Source organism: Bidens hawaiensis, unplaced genomic scaffold (genome assembly GCF_021521415.1).
Source record: "Bidens hawaiensis isolate Kalapana, Puna unplaced genomic scaffold, B.hawaiensis_p1.1 tig00001685_1, whole genome shotgun sequence".
NCBI lineage: Eukaryota > Viridiplantae > Streptophyta > Magnoliopsida > Asterales > Asteraceae > Bidens > Bidens hawaiensis.
Window position 1 is genome coordinate 2959993 of NW_027491095.1, and position 19741 is coordinate 2979733.

General features: G+C 40.9%; 1 protein-coding gene across 1 annotated transcript; it reads left to right on the forward strand.

Annotated features, from left to right (window-relative positions):
* Positions 1-3205: 3205 nt before the first annotated feature.
* On the forward strand, positions 3206-4264 carry LOC143592320 (uncharacterized). The gene has a single exon (XM_077072267.1). It carries the CDS (start codon positions 3206-3208, stop codon positions 4262-4264), a length of 1059 nt encoding a protein of 352 aa, XP_076928382.1.
* Positions 4265-19741: the final 15477 nt, after the last annotated feature.

Here is a 19741-nt window from a genome sequence, read left to right on the forward strand (position 1 = left end):
GCGTTTTTTTATCTTTAATATGAGTATCATATTGTTATATAAAAATAAAAAAAATTAATGGGTTTTTTAATTGTGTTTTTTTTGTTGTTCATTGTGTCATTATGTAATATGTTGTTTCCATTGTGTTTTACGTTTCAAGTCATTATATTCACTATTGTGTCTTACGTTTTAGGCCATTGTGTTATACGTAGTCACCATTGTGTCTTACGTTTTAGGTCATTGTGTTATACGTATTCATCATTGTTTTTTACGTTTTAGGTCATTGGGTTATACGTATTCACCATTGTGTTTTACGTTTCAAGTTAAAGACACAATGACGAAAAAAGACACAATGATAAGCGAAAAGACACAATGGTGTGCGAAAAGACACAACGGTGTGCGAAAAGACACAATGACGAAAAAAGACACAATGATAAGCGAAAAGACACAATGGTGTGCGAAAAAACACAATAACGAAAAAAGACACAATGATAAACGAAAAGACACAATGGTTTGCGAAAAGACACAATGACGAAAAAAGACACAATGGTGTGCGAAAAGACACAATGACGAAAAAAGACACAATGATAAGCGAAAAGACACAATGGTGTGCGAAAAATCACAATGACGAAAAAAGACACAATGATAAACGAAAAGACACAATGGTGTGCGAAAAAACACAATGACGAAAAAAGACACAATGATAAACGAAAAGACACAATGGTGTGCGGAAAGACACAATGGTGTGCGAAAAGACACAATGATAAGTGAAAAGACACAATGACGAAAAAAACACAATTATAAGCGAAAAGACACAATGGTGTGCGAAAAAACACAATGACGAAAAATGTAGGTCCTCCCGGGGGCGTCGCCGATCGATACGAGATCCGCACGAGGTCTAGGAGTGCGGAATCCTCCTAGACTCGTTTATTGGTGTAAAGATGAAGAACACAAACACGTACACGAACAAATACACGAACAAATACAAGAACGGGATAAACAAATCTGCAGATTCTTTATAATAATAATTAAACAAACACGTTACATACCGTAACATAAACAGAAACACGTCCGACCCGAGGTGAGCTCTACCTCGGGTCGTCCTTAACGACATTCTCTCTCTGTTTGTTCTCTCTCGACACTCAAACTGTAACACACAACTCTCTGAATTACTGGATTCTTAAAACTAAACAAGACACACGCATATATATATAAACTTCAGTAGGCGTCAGTAGGCGAAGTTGTTCATAACTTCGCCTATGGCGAAGTTGTGATAACTTCGCCTAAGGCGAAGTTGTTCTAACTTCACCTATGGCGTCTCCGCTGGTCTGAATTGCATAGCGACGGTCACAAAATGCACCAACAAAAAAAGACACAATGATAAGCGAAAAGACACAATGGTGTGCGAAAAGACACAATGACGAAAAAAGACACAATGTCTTGATTTTTGTTTAAATTTTTATATAACAAAAATCATACTCATATTAAGATAAAAAAACGCTTGTTATTATGATGAACTTTTTTTTAAAAAAAAAATATCATACGAAAAAGTTATAAACGTTCTAAAATGATAGGGGTATTTACATGTGTCTTGCATGTGGAGAGATAAAATGTATACAATTACCTCTATACCCTTTTTCTTTTGGTCCCCACTTGACACATGTCAATTATTTATGGTTTCTCACACTTCTTATTTTTGTTACCTTTTGTAGAATAACTTGACCCTCATATATAATGCACATTATTTTGAAATTACAATTGCATAATTTGTAATCTTAGTTTAAAATATACAACCAATATATAGTATATTCATACTGATCACCATTGTATATATTAATTTAGTAACAAAGATCAATCAAATACAGTTAGACACGTTATGATAATATTTTATGTCCATTTACATATTTTGGGATTATATGCTTGTATAAGTGTGGATGACAACTCACAATGATCATGTATAGAACAAGTGAGATACCATCCATCCACAAATTAACAAAACAAGCAATAAAAATTATAGGCAATCTATAATGGGTACTTGTATAAATATGAAAAATATATATTTTTTATTTTTTGAAAATAAAACTATCAACTGAAAACTACCTCCACCCAACCTATAAACTCGAAATTATTTTTTTATTACTTGATTCTACCCAGTAAAAATAATCACTTTTCTAGACCTAAAAATTGGCTTCAAAGAAAAAAAAAAACAACTCCTTGCAAGCCATTTGGTGCCATGAATTAGGCTCTTGGGATAACCTCTCAACAACATACGATCCAAAAAGACCAAATAATGACGGGTCAATATTTTATCCACACAATCGATTAACAAAAAAACATTCTTAAATGTTATCTATTGTCATACTCATACCGACCAGGGGTAACAATTTAACGTAACATCCACCAAACATAAAGCATATTAATATCAAGTAGAAAACATTGATTTTCACATTGAAAGAAAAAAAACGTGCCTCCATTGATCTATTCTTCATCTCCTTCCCGCTCGCTACTGTGAGGATTTGGATTTCTCGGATAACTGCATGAAGGTCGAGTCAGAACAGGCGCTTCTCTAAACAGGTTGAACAACCCGTTTGGTTTAGAAGAACCTAGAACGTATTCCAAGAGAAGTCCATCGAACTCAGTCAGAGTTAGGTTTAGAAGAAGACTCCGGTGACTCTAACTTAAGAAGAGCTCACCGTCATAATCTCAGAACCGAAGAAACTTTGTCTCCGGACGAGTGGCTTCGTGTTCAGCAAGAAAGTTTAAAAGCAGAGTATGAACGTCGGGTCCGGAATGAGCGTTTCCATGGCCGTACCTTGACATACGATGAGCCTCCCAGGAGATCAATTTCTCCTCCCATAAGGGGAAGCCACATCCAATACAGTTTGCCACCAGAGCGAAACATGAGCGAAACCCGAAGGTTGCGTCCTCGTCCCCGCATAGATATGCGGGTGCCATCATATGAGGACGAACTGGACGGGTACGACTCATCTTTTCGGTCGGATGGTAGTTTTTATAGTGGGGATAGTCGTCTTCCTTCTTACGGAGGAACTAGCTACCCGCGACCTGTTGTCCGTCATGCGGAATATCACAACAATGCTAAACATGATTTTTCGAAACCATACCGTCCGAAATCTTTTGCAGAGAAGTCGAAATTTATTCCAAGTATCGCACAAACTTCATTTCCAGTAAACGTGTAGATTCAACGTCTGTTGGAACATATAATGGAATGACAGATCCTAGCGATCATTTGTTGAGATTTGTGGCAGTCGGGGGAGTCAGCGGTTGGACTCTTCCGTACTGGTGCCACATGTTCGCACTCACACTCACGGGAGCTGCGAGAGAGTGGTTTGAGAAACTGCCTGCTGGACAAATCAAAAACTGGAATGATTTCATAGCAAAATTCTCCCAACACTTTAGTCAACAAAAGAAACATACTCGTGACCCTTCGGAGATATTAGATGTTACAAGGCGAAATAACGAGTCTATTGAGGACTTCATTACTCAATTTACTAACGAGAGCCTTAATATCGGTGGAGTAAGTGAAGACATGCTGCGCGGAGCATTTTGTAAAAACGTCCACAACGATGCCTTGATCCGTACCTTAACAGGAAGGGAGGGAATGCCTGAGTCATGGGATGAAATCATGAAGGCATCAAAGTTGTTTGCAATAACTGAAAAAACTCTAAGTTCCGGCAGTCAAAAGCAGTCTCTAAGGGTCGAATTCCAAACTCCGAGACCAAACAGACAAGCTAAGGGACCAATATGGTCAAGACTTCAGCCAAGTACAGAAACGCCTAAACCTTTTGATGCAAGATCTTTGATCGGCAACAAGGGTAAGCGTAATTTTTTAGCTCATTCCACCAACAGTTGGACTCAGTTATCAAAAACTCCCTCAGAAATTCTCACAACCGAGAATTTGACTTTCCGGAAGCCTCAACCAATACCAAGGAAGTCATTCCTTGATACTAAAAAACATTGCTCATATCATAATGATGTTGTACATAACACGAATGAGTGTGTGGCCCTCCGAACAGAAATTGAAGCAGCAGTTAAAAATGGTAAACTCGAACATTTGGTTAAGGGCGTACGAGCAGGGACTGGCAAACCTCCCGCAAAGGATAACCAGGGCCCAGCTAAAAGGCAAATCAAGGATCTGAATATCCACATGATTCAAGGGGGACATTCAGGTAAAGGAAAGAGGAAGGATTATGAGGATGAAGAATGGAAGAGTGAACCGGTGATCTTTCCTCGGATCAAAGGCGGTCCGTTTAATAAAACCCACTGATAATTACTGCCGAATTTGGTCACTACTGGTCACAGTATGTATTCTTCGACACATGCAGCACGTCCGACATTATGCACGAACAGTGTTTCGAACAGTTGGAGGATGAAGACAAAAAAAGACTACAACCAATCCATGATCCCGTCTCTGGTTTCAGAGGAGAGATAATGCACCCGCGCGGTGTTATCACTTTCCCGGTCACATTAAGCGACGGAGTACGTTCGAGAACTGAAGAAGTAGAATTTTTGGTCTTACCAACAACTTCCAAGCATGACATTATTTTGGGACGAGAGGCGACTGGAGATTTCAATGCCCACCCGTCCACAGCACATGGTGCAGTAGGAGTTCCCACTCGCACTGGTGTGGCGATAATTCACGTAAATCGACATTGTTTTGCAACAGAAAGTTCAAGACCAAGCAAGGTCCCAAGACAGGCTCAGAGGATTGAGCCAGAGAAATGGATCCTCAACAAAAAGTTTCCGGACCAAACCGTAATAATTGGTCCGTACATCTCTGAAATCATCCGAACCTTTCTAAAGCAGCTATTGATCAAAAACATCGACATTTTTGCATGGCAGCCTGCGGACATGACCGGTGTCCCGCGGAGCATTTCAGAACACAAGTTGAAGGTGAATCCATTAATCACCTCAATCATACAGAAGAAGAGAAAAATGGGCCCGGAACAAACGAAGGCCATGAATGAACAAGTACAAGATCTTCTTCATGCTGGGATTATAAGAGAAATCAAATACCAAACATGGGTAGTCAACCCAGTGATCATTCCAAAAAGCAACGGAACGTGGAGAATGTGTATAGATTATAAAGATTTAAACAAAGCATGTCCGAAAGATTGTTACCCACTTCCGAATATCGATTTGAAAGTAGATGTTGTAGCCCCATTTAAGTTCAAGTGTTTCCTCGATGCCTACAAGGGCTATCATCAAATCCATATGGCGGCTGGTGATGAGGACAAGACAGCATTCCGCACTGACCAGGGAACATTCTGTTACAGAATGATGCCTTTCGGGTTAAAAAATGCGGGAGCCACATATCAACGACTGATAGATCAGGCCTTCAAAGGACAAATAAGTCGGAATCTTGAAGTTTATATGGACGATCTGGTAATCAAAAGCACTGAAGAGGATCAAATGTTGAGGGATATCGAGGAAACTTTTGAAACACTGAGAAGTATCAACATGAAACTTAACCCGACAAAGTGCTCCTTCGGGATGGAGGAAGGGAAGTTTCTCGGAGTAATTGTTACAGGCACGGGCTTTAAAGCTAACCCAGACAAGGTTCAAGCAATAGCCCGCATGCCATCTCCCGAATCTCTCAAACAAGTTCAAACACTCAACGGCAGACTAGTAGCATTAAACAGGTTCCTGGCAAACCACGCTACTAAATCTTACCCGTTCATTTCAACATTAAGGAATTGCCTCAAAAAGGCACAGTTCAGATGGACTCCGGAAGCCGAACAAGCATTCCAGGAAGTCAAGAAGCGTTTAATGGAATTACCCACGCTAACTGCTCCTCACGCCGGCGAACCATTAACACTATATTTTTCGGCATCTGACATTGCCGTAGGGGCGGTCTTACTGACGGATAGGAAAAATGTTCAAACACCAATTTACTGCGTCAGTAGAACACTATTGGACCCGAAAACAAGATATTCAATGTTGGAAAAGCTGGTTTTGGCATTGGTATATGCCGCCAGACAGCTCCGCAGATATTTCCAGGGCCACCCCATCCATGTATTAACCGAGTACAAACTCAAGAACGTGTTGAGTAAACCCGAGCTGTCCGGACGACTGGCGAAATGGGTTATCGAATTGGGTGAACACTCGATTGAATATAAGCCGAGACCAGCGATCAAGGGACAAGTACTCGCGGACTTCGTTACGGATGTCCCACAGTACAAAGAACAAGAATGCCTAATCGAACAACAACCCTAAGCACCACCGGAACAAGGGCAAGTTTGGTCATTGTTCACGGACGGAGCTTCCAGCAGCGAAGGGTCAGGTGTAGGCTTAAGATTAATCAACCCGGAGGGGCATGAATTTACGTATTCCATCAAGTTGGAATTTAAAAGTACCAACAATGAAGCGGAATACGAAGCCTTCCTAGCGGGACTGCGGATAGCAAGAAAGCTTGGAGTGAAACATTTAGAGGCTCGGGTGGATTCTATGCTAATTGCGGGACAAATAAACGGAACATACGAAGCTAAAAACGATGTCATGGCTTCTTATTTGTCACAAGCATGGGTCTTGATTCGCCAGTTTTCCTCCTTCAACATTGTTCACATTAAGAGGAGCGAGAACAAGTCGGCGGACGCTCTTAGTAAGCTAGCTTCAACGAATTTTGAGCATTTTGCCAAAGATATTCGTGTAGAAGTTCTAGACCATCCATCCGTTCCACAAAATCAAGTCCTGGTAATACAAACTGGTGTCAAGTCTTGGATATCACCCATTATAGCTTACTTATCTTCCGGAACACTTCCAGCAGGAAAGGCTGAGGCTCGGAAGATCAAGCATAAAGCTTTGAATTACTAGTTGACTGATGGTATCTTGTACCGAAGATCATTTCTTGGCCCACTCTTGCGCTGCGTAGACGCGGAAGACGCAAATTACTTAATCAGAGAAATTCATGAAGGCATTTGCGGATTACACGCGGGACCAAGAATGACGGTTGCAATAATCATGAACGCAGGGTATTATTGGCCCGACATGCACTTAGATGCTGTGCAAGAAATCAGAAAGTGTGATTCGTGCCAGCGCCATGCCCCCAACACCCTGCGTCCAAAGAACGAACTGATTCCAGTAACTTCTGCCTGGCCGTTTCAGAAGTGGGCTATTGACATTATGGGACCTTTTCCAGAAGCCCCGGGACGAGTCAAGTTCCTGATAGTGGCCATTGATTACTTCACCAAGTGGGTGGAAGCCAAACCAGTCGCATCAATTACGGCTTCAAGCGTGAAAAAATTCCTTTGGGAATTTATCATTTGCCGGTTCGGTCTCCCGCAAGAATTGGTAAGTGACAATGGGACCCAATTTGCTGACAGTGGATTGCAAGCATGGTTGAAAGAACTCCAAGTCATTCAAACTTTTACATCCGTTGCTCATCCACAAGCAAATGGTCAAATCGAGAGGACCAACCGAACTATCAAAGAAGGGATTAAGGCAAGACTAGGGACGAAACGAACAGGGTGGGTGGATGAACTGCCTCATGTACTTTGGGCTTTTCGCACCCAAAAGAACTCCAGCAATTTGGAGACACCCTTCAGCCTGACATACAGAACCGAAGCCATGATCCCCGCAGAAATCGGGATTCCATCCGCGAGAGTTCTGCTGATCAATGACAACGATCACGAACTCAGGATGAATCTGGATCTGTTTGAAGAAAGAAGAGAGCTAGCATTGATTCGTGAACACAATTACAAACGACAACTTGAAAAATATTACAACCCACGAGTCCAAAATTGCAAATTTGATGCGGGAGACTTTGTCTTCCGCAACTATGAAGCTTCCGGCCAAGAGCCTCTGGGCAAACTAGCCCCAACTTGGGAAAGACCTTACAAAGTCAAACAAGTACTAGCAAAAGGTGCCTATAAGTTGGAGAAGTTAGATGGGACTGAGGTCCCTCGAACTTGGAACGCAGCACAATTGAAAAAATGCTATATATAACAGTTTTGTTCATCTTTTACTTTTTAGGCACGCGTGCCCACATAGATTAGCAATATGTGCAATTTCTTTTTGTAAGGCTTCTGCCCAACGAATACAGAATGTCCACTTATTTCAATGACATTTTAAGATGTAATCTTTTTATTGACAAAACCGAAGTTCCGGATAAGCACTTATATTATAGTACATAAGACAAAGTGCACCGGAAGAAACATAAAGACTTCTTGTTTTAGATCAAAAGAGATTACAATAAAGGAAGCAAGATTTACAAAATAGAAGTACATATACATCTACGGAGCAGCTTTTTCGCCTTCCGCAGAGTCTTCGGCGTCCTCATCGTCTTCCTCTTCAAGGTCTAGCAACTCTTTAGTTGCTCGATGGCATCCTCTTTATTTGCAAGTTCCGATATATGGTCAGAAAGAGAAAACTTTAAAGTATCAAACTCCTTGGTTTTCTCCTCAAGGATAGACACAGTATCCTTGCCGGCCAACACATATTCTTCGGGAGACAGGCCCTCGGAACCAAACTTATAACCCTCCTCAAAACCCATTTGTCGGCCCGCCTGCTCGGAGGCACGGAGGATTATCGCAACACAATTCCCGAGATCATCACTGTTGCGAACGTCGGTAATCACCTGTTAAGTCACACAAGTATAAGTAAGCACGCATAAACCCGGATCACTTATATCGGTAATAAGACTCGATACCTTGGGAATCGCTGTCGATAAGAGCCATTTTTTATCCGCTTGAGCCCGGAGGAGATCCATTTTATGACCAACACATTCCAGAGCTTGGTCCCGACTCCTGGCATTCAGGCCAGACAAACGTTGATCTTTTGCCGCTGAGTCGGCTTGAAGGGTGTTGATAAGCTCAGCATGTTCATCCAGTCGTTTCTGGAGAGCAGTCTTAGCCTTCTCAGCTGCAAGTTGCGCGGCTTTCGCCACTTCCATAGCCCGGTGACTATCTTGGGCGTCGGTCAGCGCCTTAAGAGCCTCTTTCTTGGCCCAAGCAAGTTCCGCTCATTCTCCTCCAACTCGTCATTCATAGCTAGCCAATCCCGACGAAGTTCCTGATTGGTAGACACAGCGTTCGCCACATGATAAGAGTTAGAGTCGAACAGTTATTGGCGGACGCGACGACGTTGTCTTTCCTTCTCTGCAGGAGGAAGGCTCTCGTCGAGATATTCCTGACAGACATCCGCATTGCTCAGTACTGAGTTCCGCCGTAATGTCCATCGAGGATGATACGGAGCAATGTCCTCACCCACCTGAGAGGAGGAAGCCTGTCCCCCGCGTTTAAACACACCTACTCCACCCTGATCTCCAAAAATATGCTCATGATGAGATGGAGATGTGTGAAACTGTCCAGCTTCACCAATTTCTTTATCCTTAATAGGAGAAGAGTCCGACAAATCAATCGGCTCTTGAACAGTGTTAATTGGTGAAGTGGGTGGAGTCGGGAGTTCAGTAGTTGCAGAATCCTTCAGACCTGAAATAAGAACCTTCAAGTTATCCGGAAGCAAGGGATTAAGAAATAATAATAAGAAGTCAAGTTTTACCTTTCAAAAAGTCATGGGCAGCAAGCTCCCGAAGCCGAGCATCCAGAGCCGGGACCTCAACCTTGGTCTTTTTCTTTTTCTTCTTCTTGGGCTCAGCATCGGGAGCTTGTACCTTCCGTTTCCCAGCAGCCTTGGAGGCACCTACCTCCACAGCCTGAGGTTCACACTCAACGGATTGAGGACCACCCTCCTCACCTGCGGACGGATCGGAGATGATCTTCAAATCTTGCTTACGGGTCAAACCTATAGACGAAAGTGGAAGGTTAGCAGCACCAATCGGTAACTCCCCCTCACAGAGTGATGACTCCTCGCTGGATGAAAGAAGAACTATCACTCCGCTTGAGGTAACGGCGGTTACAGGGCGGGGTTGAAAAATACCTTCGCATTTTTTAACAAATTCCTCACCTTGGGCGTACATAGCCTCGGAGACAATAGGCTCCGGCGTAAAGCTTGTGGAGAAAACAAAATTACTTTGTGTACGCTGCAGAAAGGGTACGTCACGCTGAGTGATAGGACGGCGAACCATCATTGTGACATTCTTCAATTTCGGGTCACTTTTGTTATGTAAACCCGACCCGTTTGTAACCCGAACATTTCAAATATATAAAATATTGGATCTTGTCATTTAAAATATATAAAATATTTTTTTTTATATTATGCATTGTTTGACCATTTAAACATACCCATTCTTATGCAAACCATAAAAGAATCTTTATACCCAACCCTTCACTCCTTCCCTATATATACACACCCATCTTCTTCATTTTACTCTTGCTACATCTCCAAAAACTCTCTCAAACTCCATAGATTCAAGGTTGTTATTTCTTATGTATTCTTGAAGTTTTGACTTCTCAAGTCAAACTAACTATAGTCTTTCATTCTAACTTGTTCATCTAACATTACTAATTCTTGAATATGGTGGTACAACATATATATAATACACACCCCTTGTTTCCTTTATTTGTTACTTCACCGACTTTGGTTGGTTAAGTTTCGAATGTCATAAGGCAAGGCTTCATGGAGGACTTCGTGTTCTTGATATATATTTACACACACATAACTTATTATACATATCACTTATGACTAACTTCTAACCCTTTAGTTTGTTCATCTTATTTACAAGTTCCATGGTGTGGGTTTGTATAAGACTAACCTCGGTTTAACCGAAACTAGTCAAAACCGGAAATCGAACTTTTGTTTACTAGTTTTGTTAAAATAGTTGTTTAAACATGTTTATTGCTAGATTTGAGTTTCAAAAATCATTTTTATAAGTTCTTGGATATTAAGCATATGGAATCTATCTATGAACTCGTTGGGAGATGGAAACCGAACTAAACCGAAACTTTTGCTTAAAAGACTTGTAGTTAACTTTTTTTGTTGTAAAATTTAAGTTTTCTTCATTTATAAACCAATATACAAGTTCTATGATATTTGGGCATGTAGAAACCATCTATGAACTATTTGTGAGATGGAGACCGAACTATACCGACTTTTACTCGCTTAAGACACACAAGTGTGTTTTTAGTTATCAAGACTTGTATATTTCTTTAAAAAATAGTTTACAAACTGATTTTAATTATTTTCTTAAGTACTTGGAATAGTTGGATCCAACTTGATCTCATGACATAGCTTGGACCGACAAAACCGAACACTCGCTTAACGTGCGCTGTTAGTTCTAAACAATAGATCTACATACTTGGTTAAGTGTTAGTATGTTTTAATGAGTTATCTCATAACAATTAATATTTTGGAAAGTTGACTTTGGGTTTGACCATTTGTCAAGACCCGAACCGACAACCCGAACACTCGTTAAAAACCCGTTTTAGTATCTTTAGCCTAATGGAACTTGCATTTTAGCATTTTCCCCACCTTATTACTTAACATTGGTTAAGTAAATATTAAGGTTAGATACTTTAACCCGGTTTTGAGCAAACTTACATTTTTTAAAAGGGTTATTATTATAAATTCTTAAATAGTTACATTTTAAACCTTGAACTTTAATTGATTAGTTTTTGCAACAATTATTTTATTTAAAGATCTTCAAGACAACCTTTCTAAATCCAAGACTTTCTTTTATTTAGGCTTCATACGTTAAACTCGTCGTTCCGGCAAATCTCCAAATAATCAATCTTTCAAGTTTATTACTTGAATGTGAGTAACTTCATACCCCGTTTTCTATCTTTTATTTTGGGGGTGACATTTCAACTTATCTAAACTAAATGTTTTATACTTGGGTCTTAAACCACAAACGTTGTTGTATACCTTACTTGAATAATTGCTCGATTTGGTGTTCTATGCTTATTTGACTATGTGTTTATCGCTTTTGGATGGTGGAACTATAAATCCTAGAACATTTGGCAACCCCTCATGGCAAGGTGTCGTTAACGTAATGCAATTAACGATAACTATAAAATCCTAAACTATTTGGCAACCCCTTATAGTTGGGTGTCGCTAACTTGTTAGCGATAACTATTTATCCAAGTTTATAGCTATTATTTATGGTTTTGTATACTGGTTTTGTGGCTTTTCATACTATATATCTATTGTTCAAACTTATGAATTGCTCACCAACCTTTGTGTTGATAAACTTTATTTTATGAAATGTTACAGGTTTGCATCTAGGTTGATTATGGAGTTCGGTGAAGAAAACGTCACAAATACCGTTAGGATATTAGCAAAACTGAACAATATTTGATTTGCTATATTTTGTTATATTTTGTTGTATTTGAGTTATGAATATTTGGTTATGTGACATTTTCGATGATGTGAAATGAAATGAGTTTGTTAAATATTGTCGCTTTAAATAGTGTCATGCGCTTATGAGCAATCGTTGCACCCCGGCATGTTCCGCCGCCTTTGGTCGGGGTGTGACAATCATGCCTCCTCTCGTGTCCACAAGCGTAGAGAAAATCTTACCTTCACCTACAAAAGAAAAACGTCAAAGAAAGAATACTAGGAATCAGGAGTATGACAAGTAAACACTTACTCCCATCGGAATTCTCGTAATATGGTTCCAAGGTAGGAAACGGCCACAATCGACTCATCCAGGCATGAACCATCGCCCCTTCGTGAATAGGACGCATGGGCGTTGGCGTGCTGGTCAATGTGTCAAACCACTTGTGTCCCTCATATTCAATAACGGAAATTTCGGGCGCTGTGTCTTCCGGTTTCCGTTTCGTCATGGCAAAAGGAATGACATATTCCCGAATCCAAAAGAACTTGGATTTCCATCCATGAATACTCCGGATCCATTCGAAACCAATCGGACCCTTTCCGGTGGTAGCAAAATTGTACCACCCATCACGATATGTCATTTTGTAGAAAATGGCAAACATGTTAACGGACGGTTCATAATTGTGGGATTGGCAACAGAATTCGAAGTGACGAATCCTCAGCATCCCGAACGGGTGGATTTGAGATAAGTGGAACCCATACTTTCTTAATATGGAACGAACAAACTTCGTCACGGGCAACCGGAAATTACCTGTAGTAAAGTGGTCTAGGTATACGGCCATCTTCTTCGGTGGCGGTGCCGTTGCAATGGCCCCAGGGGCAGGGCGTTCAGCCTCCCACTCCGGGGGAAAACCGTATACATTTTTAACATCCTCGAAGTCTTTTTCTTTAATATCACATCCAACTTCACTAATGGTGGGAGAATTCCTTTTTTGAGCAGCCATGGGAATCAAGTATTGAAGACAGGTGTATGAGAGCAGAATTCTCTGATTAAAGGGAAAAATTTGTAAGTAATAAGAATGGTTGAAGACATCAAGGCCTATTTATACTCATCGCAATTAATGCGACCGTCTGACTAACAGAGGAGAGAGAAAATAAGGACCATGGGACGATGGACACGTTAGGTGGGAGAATCGAAAAAGTGGTTACAGGCTGTCAAACAAACGTCCTGTCAGCCCCAGCCCAAAATTTTCTCTCTGCCAAGACACCAATATATCCATTCAACTTGCACAAATCTAAAATTTAAAGAAAGATATTTTGCAAAGATTCCTTTCATTAATATCCAAAATGGTGATTACAAAAGCATGAAAAGAAAATCACAAGTGTGAGCTTTGACACATACATCTACCCTATGGATCCTAAGGCGCCGTGCCTTCCGGAGCACTCTGGTCCGCATCATCAGCCTTGTCATCACTCGATTGGTCATCATCAGACTCATCGTCAGACTCGTCATCAATGTATATCCGCAACTGTTTCACTCCATCTTCAAACAAGGCAAATTTCGGAAGCATATGTTGCAGCGGAAAGACCAAATTATCATATTCTTGAACCCGCATGTCAAGTTCTTGCTCCGCGTCAAGTCCGTAAAGAGGATGGCTCTCGACAGGTTGTCCGGATTGGGCAAAGGTCAACCCTTCGTTAAAACCTTTCACCCGGCCAACACCTTCAGAAGCAGTCGTCAAGTTCACAAAGCAATCTGTGAGCTCCGTACTTCTCTTAACATGACGGATGACCTATAGAAGCGGTCCGTTAAACGTCATAAAAAATAGTAGACAAGGAAATTAAACAATATCCAAGAAAAAACTTACCGAGTTAAGACCGCGGGTGAGGAAATATCGCCTCTCCTGCTCAGCGCGCTCCGCCCGGCTACGAAGTTGTTGCAATTCGACGGAGGTGCCGGTCACCAGCTTCAGTGTGAGACTGCAAGAGAGAGTCGTATGCGGACTGCATTTCGACAATAGTCTTGTCTTTCATCTCAGATTGTTCTCCTTGCAGTCTTAAAGCTTCCTCGAGCTCTTGAATCTGGGCGTTTTGTTGAGACACTTCATCCTGTGCCTTCACCAATTCATCCTTTTTTCTTTGAGTTTCTTCTCGGGAAGCTTCAAGGGTGGCATTGGACCTCTCGTAGGCCTCCTTCCACCGCTTAGCAGCATCAGCATTCCGCTTCTTTTCTTGTTCAAGTGCAGCCTCAGCATCAGATTGTTTCCACCTAGCTGCACTCGCCGCTTTGCGATGCTCCTCAGCCTCCTTTTTGGCAGCTTTCACTTCATCGGAAGCAGCACCAAGCTTACCACCCATTGTCCGCCACTCCCGTAAGATTTCCTGACTACAGGCTAGACTGTTAGTCAAGGAAACGGCTAAGTCAGAATGGAGTTCATCGCGGGAACGAGTCAGCTGGTATGCTTTCTCAGCCGGTGGCATGCAGTGTTCAACAAAACTCAAACAAGTCTTGGAAGAAGTAACCCGAGATCCGTTGACAATGTCCCAAGACGGGACAAACAAATCATAATCTCCCCCCAATTGAACGTTCTCCAAATACTGGGAACTAGATGTCCCGAGACGAACAGGAGTGGAGGAAGATTGTTGAAACCCACCCTGGCTGGAACCTCCTCCAGCTTCATGGATATACGGTCCAGAAAAGAAATCATCTCCCCCACCCGATGAGAAGGGTAAGGAGGTAGGATTAAATTGAGGAACAGACTGGGGAAAAGTTTCATCAACCCTAAAACCTCCCGAAGTATCTTCAGGATTCTCTTGTTGAGGACCAGTGGCTTCAACATCTTGGAACAAATGGTCCAAAGACCCGGAGGTTATTGATTGAACGTTAGATCCCTCCTCGACTGCCTCAACAAGAGGAGTAACTGGTTTTTCCGTCTCCTTCTCCGGGGGAGGTGATGGTTGTTTCTCAAAAGTCGGAGTTGGCTTGGACAGCTTACCAATCACCGGACGATCAGCAATAGACGAGTCTGCATAAGAATACCATAGTCAGATCCCATTACAACGGTTGACAAAAGTTAGCAAGTAAGACCTTACCTTTTACTGTCCCCAAACGCTCCGAAAGGTTGGGTGGTAATGGCTTCCTCGGTCGGTGCGTCCGGTGCTTCTTCATTTTTGGTTCCTTCCCGGCATCCGCAGCACTGGTGCCCGCGTCACTTGCCTGGGATTCACGAAGGGACCTTTTCCGGTACAGCTCTGCCAATAAATGAGAGACAGATGAAACTTCAGGAGCATCATTTGAGCTTTCCTCCTCAAGAATGGCAGAATCGTCACTTGGAATGACGATTATCCCGTCGGAGGTCATCATGTTAAGAGGAGGAGGGTTTAAAATGTACGCACCTGTTTCAAAGATAGCTTCCGAAACAACTGGTTCGGCACGTACTTAAACCGGAAAGAGGAAATATTGGGCAATCTTCTCCAATATAGGCGTATGCTTCACATCGCGTATAGTTTTACTCACGCAGCCCTTGTCATCCTCAAGCACGTTCAACATCGGACCAAAACCTGAAAGCAAATAACTCACGTCACCAACAAAGCCTCAAAAACACGAAAAAGTAGAAAAAATAAAAACAGTAAGACTAAAACGGCTGTTTAATTCAACGAAGACAGGCTCCATGAAAGGTGAAGACCACAACCGGCTCATTCCCGCCCATACAAGGGTCTCCTCGGGAAGTGTCCGCATCGGAGTGGGTGATGCGGTCAACTTGTGGAACCATTCACGATTCTCGTGAGCGGCTGGAGCGATATCGATCAGGGCGTCATTCGGAGAACGACGAACCATGACCTCCGGTATTACATCCTCGGAGATCCAGAAGAATCTTTTCTTCCATTCCTTGGAAATTTCCTCGGTCATATTGCCGATAATCCTATCCGGCACACTGTGGCAAGTATACCATCCGTTCCGATTCGCCATCTTATAAAATACAACGAACCGATCCAACCGAGGAACTAAGTCGTGTGCTATACACACGAACTCGAAATGTCGAATTCGTATGACAGCACGCGGGTGAAGTTGGGACAAGTGAATCCCAAATGCCTTAATCACCCGTTGGAAGAACTTCGTAATAGGAAGACGGAAGTTCCCATGCTCAAAATAATCGGCATATAGCGCCATCTTTCCTGGAGGAGGAAAGCTGGCTATAGAACCAGTAGAAAGGAACTCCGGTCCCCACTCCGGTGGAATACCATAAGTCGTAATAAGCTTTTGGTATTCCCCTTGGTCCCAATAGACTTCTATCTCATCGACCTCAGATTGCGCAGAAGCCATTGGAAATACCTGGTAAAAAATGTTTGGATTAGTTCAAAGGAATTAAACAGAAAGATCGAAAGATAGAAGAAAGAAAGCAAATCCGTAGTCAAGATTTGAAGGCGATAAAACTTCGAAAAAAAGTTAACTCTCTCTATTTATACTCACCGCAATTAATGCGATGGGATATGAACAGTAGAGAGAGGAAAAACCTGCCAGTAACATATCGCCACGTCACGCGGGAAATTCGAAAAAGAAAAAAAGTTGTACAGTCGGGTACAGTAACAGCCGTCAAAAACGTCCTGTCACCTGCACACGCGCCTGCGAGTGGTCAACTTGTCCTTCTTCATGATTATCCACAAACAACAAAAGATATTTTCCACCAACTTGCAAAGACAAAAACCCCCAAATCTATATCAAGTCCAGAATTCCATCTGCATAAAATACTTCACACGGAAGAAACACTGGACTGGGGGGACTTATAGAGGTAGGGTACCAAATAAGGCCCGCGGATCAATCAGAAGTCCCTCATAAGGCACCCACGGGATATATAAACTATCCGCATAATCAATTGAGGAAGAAACACTCTCATAACACATGCGGAAGCATCATAGTACCCTCAGAAGTCATCCGCAAGAAGGAATAACCTTCCGCGTAAATGGCCACGAGGTAATGCTCCGAGATAGCTGTCACCTTCTAGAAGATTTACCAAGATGTTTTCTTGGGTAATACGTGATGACATCTGGCAAGGTCGTTATAACTGTGCACATGGCCAATATTCCCCCGATAACCAAATATAAAGAGACACGTGTCCAGGTTGTTATACATGCACATGCAACGTATAGGTTGAACCTATCACACAGGGACACGTGTCCAGACGGTTATGCAGGCATATTCTTAAGGGACAGCTGGCCCAATCACCTTCCCACATCCTTCGGCTATAAATACCCTCTCGATCATCATAAGATATTCATTCACAATCACTGTACTCTCTCAATTTACTTAAGTACTTTATCTTCTCATCAGGACTGTACTTATTCTCACGCCGGAGGGTGGTTACGGGAAGACCCCCCACCTCATCCTTCCCGTAACGAGCTCACGGTGTTCTGTTTTGCAGGATTCACGTCATTGGACTTTGGAAATTGTGTTCATATCGTATTGAAAGTTAACCGTATACTACTCTGTGGATTTATCGGATCTAGGACCCATCAGTGGGAGGTAGATCCCTGTTTCTTCAACTACCATAAAAATTATATACTTCAAGTTGTTTATAACCTTTTCATAAATACTTAATATGTTAAACTAAAATACGTGTTAAATAATCCACGTTTCCAAAACATGCTAAATGATTCAGATGTGGATTAATTATTTATAACCTTTTCATAAATACGTGTCAAAAATTATAAACACAAACGGAAAGAAAAAATAACGGGATCACCTTAAACATTCCACCTCTCCCAAGTGCAATTACAATGCCATACAACATTACAACCTCAGGCCGTTTATGATGAAGCATTCCTAGCAGGACCCCAACACCAAACCCTGAAACCATACTGCAATAATATGCATTCGTGATTACCAAATCAAACCGAAATTTTATGACCTAGCTAGCTAATAAAACATAACTACCTTGTTTGAATATCGTCTTTTCCTGATCTTGTTTTTTTCATCACACATTGTATACCATTATCACAACCGACCAACACACCGAAATTGCGTGCATCAATCAAGTTAGCCTGTGTAGTCTTTACATACAACAAAACAATTTTCAAAACATATCATTAAGCTCCAATTATCTAAGACAATATACTAATTAGGATTTATTGTTATATCATTATGATATAGTCTGAAAAGATAATTTGATTATAATTATATTCATCATACTCGTATAATAGTTGATTAATAATACGAGTATAGTAACATGTAAACCTTGAGATATACTGGAGGAACCGTAAAAGGAAACCAGTTATTGTACGAGGGATTATAAAGGATGGTATCGACAACGAACAAACCAGCAAAACAAGGGGCGCCGTTGATGATGGCGGTGATGGCTGCCTCGACAGCTAATGGCTGTTTGTCGAGCCAGTTCTTGAAGTTGTACTCCATTTCTTTGTATTTAGTCACTAAATCTGTGACTTGCTTCTTTGCAAATGTCATGGATTCTTTTAGACTGTTTTTTATGATTAACAAAACAAAATAAAACAAAATGAATTTCAGAAACCCTAACTCAAGATAGTTGAATTATAAAATGAAAAATAAAAACTTAAAGATTTACCTTTAAAAGTTCAAAAATGTCGGCTATTTGTTGGAATTTTAGTAATATGGCTTATACATATTCTTGTTAATATATTATAGATAAAACCTATTAGTTAAGTTTTAGGCTAATAATTAAACATGGAATAATCACAAGGGGTGTAAAGTGAAAATATTATTATGATCAACGGTTTTTGGGATATGTATATGCAATTTATATTGCAACCAAGATATACGAAAAACATTCAGACGACAAAGGATTTGTGAAGCACTGGTTCTTCATCATTAATCAATTCAGGTTCTTGTTTCAATTTCTTGAACTTATCCGATTAAATTAATTGTAAGTGCACAAATGGTTTAATCTGAAAGAGTAATCGATTTCAAGAACATCCTAGTTATTTAATTTCAAGTTCTTTATCAAATTAGGGTTTGATGAATTAGTATAATTTTCCCTTTAGTTTCAACACTATTTAGGGTTTACGAGTGTGTTAACAAAACTATTCATGCATTTATAATATTAATAATAAAACATTGTTACATTCTAGATAATAATAAACCACTGTCCACTAGACCTACTACTACGTACGACGTGACCATGGCCATGGAACACTATTACTAATTTACTATACATGTCTAGATTTATGAATTACGTTATTTTAATACTCCCTCCGTCCCATTATAAGTGTCATAGTTTGATTTTCCAAGTCTTTCTTGTTTAACTTTAACCGACAATATTTTTGTTTGTGTTATATAATACTTGATGTAAAATATATGAATGGATTGAGTTTTAAATGTATTTTACATTGATATAATTTTCATCAAGTATTAGATGACACGAACAAAAATATTTACGGTCAAGGTTGCAAAAAAAGACTTGAAAAGTCAAACTAAGACACTTATAATGAGACGGAGGGAGTAATAATTTTTAAAAATACATAACCTTTTAAAGTCGTTTCCTGTCGATATCCCGGCACAGAAGTCCAGTCGTGACAAAGTGCATTGTCGTAGTGAGGGCAA